At 45.7% G+C, this 6,395-nt stretch overlaps 1 protein-coding gene across 2 annotated transcripts in view; it reads right to left on the bottom strand.

Moving 5' to 3' along the window:
* Window positions 1-363: 363 nt before the first annotated feature.
* The window catches only part of SV2B (synaptic vesicle glycoprotein 2B), a 65,871-nt gene continuing 59,839 nt past the window's right edge, over window positions 364-6,395 (bottom strand). For both annotated transcript variants that reach the window (XM_030955622.1, XM_030955621.1), the window contains one exon: window positions 364-5,401. In XM_030955622.1, the coding sequence (XP_030811482.1) occupies window positions 5,218-5,401 (184 nt within the window). In that variant the 3' untranslated portion in view covers window positions 364-5,217. The remainder of the gene's footprint in view (window positions 5,402-6,395) is intronic.

Genomic DNA, 6,395 nt, shown 5'->3' with positions numbered 1-6,395 from the left:
GTGTACCAAGCCTCAAAAGCAGCGCTTCCTTGGGGAGGCATTCCTGTCACAAAGCAGAGTTTAGCTTTTTGGTCTTGCACAGCATTTGGAGATATTTTGTGCTTCCTCCTACCAGAAAATGTCTCAGGGTAAAGATTTTCTTGTGTCCTGTGTTTGGTAGTCCATGGTGTGAAAGGATTGTGATAGAAGGCAGACTTAATTGAGTTGGGATTGTATGAAAGGAGGAGGATGAACAAGTAGCAAACATCAAAGAAAGCCCCTACAGTGTCAGGGTACAAAGTTACCCAGTAGAGCCCTTGTGAAAAGGCTCAAAATGTTCATTAAACACAAACACTACAAGAGCCATTCTTTTTCTTCCAGCCTTTTAATGTGACAGAGAGAACAAAAACAAATCCATTGGAACAGCTGCAATTTCCAGTGACGACCAGACACAGATCAAATAAAAAAATAAAAGAAGGTTTAAAATGAAGAAAAGGAACCAAGGGACTGGAATTGGCTATTTCACACACAGAGTTGACAGAACATCTAAATGAAACTTTCCATTAAAGCACGACACCAGGTGTTATTTACAGTGGAACTTGCAGTGTGTGTACATTTATACAGCACTAGTATCACATACAGCAAAGAAATTAATTTCATTTTGTTTCCTTCATGGTTCCCAGGCTTGATTCTTCCTAAAAGCAGCATTTGCTAATGTAAGGGTGAGAAACTGAGGGAGAAACTTAATGCAAAATAAAATACATAGGGCTCAAATCTACATAAACCTAAAAATATCCTCTCAGGTTTTGTGATTCCTTTTGAAAGTCAAAGGACATGAGCAGGGAATATAAAAGGACTCCTTAAGAGCATCAGAGAATACTCTGCTGTTGGAGGTCTCAAAGCAGGACCTGGAAGGGACCTGGAATCTGCAGAAAGCTCAGCTCCATGCTCCTGCTCTGTGCCCCTGTGCGGAGGCAGCCTTGGGGCTGGACCACTCCCAGGCTTGGGGAACATCCCTTAGTGCCCCCCCAGCATCACTGAAGGACATCAGAGTGCCTGAGCCCTTCCCAGTGTGCAGAACCTCTGCCACTGGATGTGGGTTTTCCAAGACTGACCCTCCTCATGGTCCAAAAGATCCCATACACCACCATTTGTAAGTCCCACAGCATTTCAAGGAATTTCAAAGAGTGATGTTGATATGGGCAAGGAGGGGCTCACCCCGCCCAGCACAAGCTGCAGCCACCACCTCTAGGATGTAGCAGAGCCAAAGGCAGTAACAGGAGCTGTCCTGCACAACTGGGGTAAATAAATCACAACACCACAACCTGTAAATCAACAGGGAACACAAGGAGGCAGAACTCTCATTGTAACACCACTGGTCTTTAATAATAGTATCAACAGTGCTTGGTGTTCCTATAAAAGCCAGTGTCTGCATGCTCAGAAATTCAGCAATGGACTCCTCCCAGTACACTGCTGTAGAGCTGGAACCACAAAGCCACAGCAGGCCAGTTTGGGTTCCCTAAATTCACCTTTCCCATGCCACAATGTCCCTGGCTAAGTGGCTGTCCTGCTGTGCCACACTGCAGGAGGAGATCCAGCTGTCCTCTAGAAGAGATCTTTGGGATTTAAGGCAAGTCCCCTGCCCTGGTCCTTCCTCTGTGTCCCTGTTGCAGTGAAGGTCACAAACCCATGGAGATGGTGCTGTGCAGAGACCATCAGGGGAGCTGTGGTCAGCAGGTTTCTCCGTGGATGGTCCAGTGTATCCCAGACAGAGACAGCTCCCTGTGGCAGATGTGGGCAGGGGAACTGAGGGAGGAGATGTGCTGGCCCTTGAGCAGCAGGAGCAATGCTGATTTTACAGCAGAAATTAAGCTGAGCCATCAGAGGAGGTGCCTGAGGAGAAATCTTCCCTTGCTTGAGGCTCAAGGATCCATGACTGAGGCTAAGCGTAGCAGGTGGCCAAGGCTTGAAACTGAGCCCAAAACAAACCCCAGCCGATGAAGAGGGGGCTGCACCCAGCTGCTGTTTTGCTCTGGAGAGCAGCAGTGTGACACCTACACTGATTTACACCACGGCAAGGACAGCAAATACACACTTTGGGAATATTGACTAAGCCTGTCCCCACTGAACTGGGTGGGAGATGCCAGCCCAGGTGTCACACATGCAATGCCTGAGCTGGAGCTGCTGCCCTGGATCTCTCTGTCCCTGAAGAAGCAGGACTGTCCAGGGCAAGTCATCTCCAGCTCAGCACAGGGCCTGGGCAGGGTCCCCCTATTCCCTTTGCCTTTCAGCTGAGAACAATGGCAATCCATTCAGTCCAACCCTAGGTGTGTCTCAGCTGGGTGATGGGAGCTCTCCTCAGCTTTTCCTTTCTTCCTTCTCTGTCCTTTATCTCAGGACAACAATCCTTTATCTCTGTGTGTTTGCTCTCTCCTGTTGGTCGCAAACTCCCTGGTCAAGCAGGGGTAGGAGCCTTCTCCCAACACATCCAATATCCCTTAGCCCTTAAGTGACTCACCCATGGATTTTAGGGTGCAAAGAATTTCCAGGTGGCATTGACAATGAGATCCTATTACTCTTTACCTTGTCCCAGCTGGTCTGTGGGGTAAGGTCTAGCAGCCTGTGAAAGAGTCATTTTATAAGGAAGAAAGGTTTCTCATATTGGATAATATTTCCTAATATTACCTTGCCATTTCTATCTCCTCATGATTTCAATTTTTTCCTTCTCTGGAAATTAACAGGGAAGTTTTGCAAAATAAATGATGTCACTAATGTCACTGCAAAATGTCAATGGAGAACACAAACAGGTTTGCTGTGAGCTTTGGGTGACATGTAAATAGGAATGTTATGCAAAAAAAAAATATTTAGACAATTAGGTTCTAGCTCCTCAGAGCTGCACAAATGAACAGTCCAGAAAATGAAAAACAAAATTTCTCCCCCTCTGTCCAGTTGCAATGTGGTAATTGGCAAGCACAGCCCAACAAAATGAATGAAACCTAAAGGTCACAGTGACCTTTTGTGTTAAAATACATATTTAAACTGTTTCTCATCATGCAAAAGGACCAGATATTCTTAGAGAAAAAACCCACATTCTGGGCTGTGATTCTGAACAGAAGCTGTGAACTGCTGCCAAAGGACATAATTACATTCACTCCTACCTTAGAGAAGGAACCTTGCTGTTTTGAAGACAAATAAAATAAATAATAATAAAAAAATGCCTAAGCTACCCATAAAATGAAGAAATTATGCATAATAAGCTCAGTTATTACAGCAGCTTGTGATTTCATCAATTTCATAAACCTCAGAATAAAGGTCGAAAATCTCAAACAGCCCATTGTAGCCTAGCTGATCCATGAGTGTTTATCCCTGATTGACACAATGATAAAAGTGATGTTCATTAGGGGCTTTTGCCTCATTGGCAAGGATTTGCTGCTTGTGATCTAACCCTGCTGTGTCCTTCAGCAGCACCACGCTGAGTCCCACAGCTGCAGCCTGGGCTGGTCCTGGTGCCCAAGTGCAAGGGGCTGTGCCTGTGCAGCCAAAGGCAGGGGTGTAAGACATCACTCCTGCAGGATCTCAGCCTAGCCTTGCTTGGTTTTCTTAAAAAAAAAAAGAAAAAAAAATCACCAAAAAACCAGAAAACAAATAAAAACCAACAAAGATCCAACAAAAGGTAAATGAGAAGATCACCAGCAAAAGTACAGAAGAACATTTTTATGTCACAAAATATCCTGGTTTGACAAATTAGCTGCACTATGTGGTGGTTTCAGATCAATTCTGGTCTGTTGCTGAGCTTGTTGCAAGGGTATAATTAGTGTTATCTCATCCATTGTGAGCACTGGTGTGCTATTGAATAGGGTGCTTTTCCTTCTGGTTTCCCAAGAAAACACACCCCTAAATACACAACTCACTTTGCCTCTAGGTGCAACAGGACTTAACTGGTATGATAAAAAGGGCACACGAATTTCAGAAATGTTCTCCACAGGATATCAAGCTAAACTGTGCCACTTAATGGGGAATTTAATGTTCTGTACAGTGAAAGCTTGCTGTGTGCATTCCCTGTGTAACAAGTTAAATGGCTTTAAGTAACTGTGCTTACAGTGTTTCAATGAGACCCAAGTATATTAGAAAATCAAGCATCATATTCTTCAAATAATATGGCTAAAATGCTGGTAAATTCACAGTTACCATTCTCTAGGTATTAGGCAAAAATCCCCTATTTACACTGGATAATATGTACACATTTGGTTTGTGGAATGCTCCAATATCATATCAATTTCTCCTCTGTGAAAGCTGTAAGGAAAAAACCCTCTTAATCATTATAGAAATATATAGTCCCAGCCACTAAGACATTTAAATATTTGGTATCTTGATGTAAAGAACAAAGTGTCACTGAGTTGGTCATGACTCCTGATAAACTTGAATTACTGGGATTTGGTTTTGGTGCCACTCTTAAAATCCTCTTAAGGGTGCAGAAATTAGAAATCCTAAATTTTAATAGCTGATCACTTCAATGGGTGTATGTAAGTTTGCAAGTAGGTGTAAATACACACACATATATATATATATATATAATTATTTAGATATTTCTCTTCCACAGCAAGAAGGTGTCTAGTAATTCCCTGTGCCCAAGTGAAGACAATAAAGGGCTTTGAAGCTCTGAGTCTTCTGAGACAGCTGAGCACCCACCCTCACATCCTCGAGAAATCAGGACTCTCACTCTTCCAGGGTGGAGTGGTAATTCCAAAATCAAGACAGCTGGGGCCAGTGGCCACATCTGCAGCTGTTAGCTGGAGCTCACCTAGAGCAGGTTTGTTTCCCGCCCTCCCTGGATGCTCTGAGCACAGCTGATGTGGGTGGCTGGGCAGGGCAGGAGGGTCTGGTCTGTCCTCCTGTCTGTCCTCCATGCGGGCACGGAGCTGCTGTCTGCCTCTGGTGTCCTTGCAGGGGATGGACAGGGTCAGGGTGGGCTCCCAGCACAGGCAGGGTGGAACCCAAGCTCTGCAAGGGGCATGTGGGGGCTGCATGCACCAGTCGTGGCTGTAATAAGGTCAGGAACGATGGTTTTGTTTAAATCCCTGCGGGTTGTTCTTTGTTCTTCTTTCCCTCTGCCGTCTTGCTTTGAGGTACCGACAGAACAGTACAGAATGAACGTTTTGGGCTTTCCAGACATGGCTCCTTTTTGTTCTTCTCCTACATGTGCCCCCACCCCCCACAAGCCCCCACAGCCTCTGTTGCTCACATCAGGACCTGTTCTCGAGTCTCTGGCAGGCGCAGAGCCAGCAGGCCACCCCCAACCAGAGCGGAGGAGGCCAGAAGGATGGGAACCACCTTGGTTATCCCTACGAAGGAGGAGAAGATGGAGTTCCCCAGGATGGCACCAAACTTGCAAAGCCCATTGAGGATGCCAAAGGCTGTTGCCCTGTGGGGAAGAAAAGCAGAAAGCAATGGTTGGGAGACAGGTTCTGGCACAGCTACACAAGGTTTGGATGAGTAATTTTGTGAATGCTCCTATGTTGCCCAGGCTATGCTTCTAGCAAGTAAAACTGGGTGGAATAAATAAGTAGATAAATAGATGCAGCTGTTTTGTGGGTCTGTGTGGATGAGGAGAATGCCTGTGTGCACTCATTTCTCCTTTTCATGTCACCTTCTCCATAGAGTGACCCACTCTAGGGCCCTTGAGTGGCCCGTTCTGTCAGCCTTTGCCCTCCCCAAAGCCAGCAGGACAAAATCTGCTCTAGATCTCCTCAAAGCCCTTCCAAGGGCTGCCTGGACTGGGTTGTCATCAGAGAAGCAACCACAGCTCTCCCCTAAATTCTGTTTCACCCAGCAGCTAAAAGCCCACTACTTTTAATGTACAGTCCCTCTCCTTCATTTCTGGCTTCCCCCCACAGTCTGAAAAAGGCAAAAAGGGGCTTATGATGATGTAAGGAAAGATTTAACCCACAGGACATTGTCCTGAAGTCCTCTGCTCTTCCCCAGGTCCCAGATCACTCTGTGTACATGGTTTTCTCCAGGTTTTGGATGGGAGGGCTGCCCCAGTGATGAGCCATGACGAGAGGATGGGGATGCAGTGTGAGAGGCCAGACCTCCATACACATCCATGGAAATGACAGAGTACTTCTTTCATTTTAAACTAGTTGACCTTAAAGGTCCCTTCCAACCCAAACCATTCTGTGATATCATGGTTCTATGATTCTTTGATTTATCAGCCCGTAATTTCCATATGTCCACGTGGTCCCTGTGTTCAACCTGCCACACATGCAGAACTGTGCTTGCAAATGTCTTTTCTGACCCAGGATTACACAGCCCTGAAGGACTGGTGAAAGTAAAATAAATAAAAATACACAGCTCCCCCACCTACATGTCTCTAGGGCAGCTTTTTTCGCTGGGAACCAAGAGGACTAGGCAGAGGG

Source organism: Camarhynchus parvulus, chromosome 10 (assembly GCF_901933205.1).
Source record: "Camarhynchus parvulus chromosome 10, STF_HiC, whole genome shotgun sequence".
In the NCBI taxonomy this organism is placed as follows: Eukaryota; Metazoa; Chordata; class Aves; order Passeriformes; family Thraupidae; genus Camarhynchus; species Camarhynchus parvulus.
The sequence above is the reverse complement of the archived record's forward strand: the minus strand, read 5'-3'. Positions and strand labels throughout refer to the sequence as shown.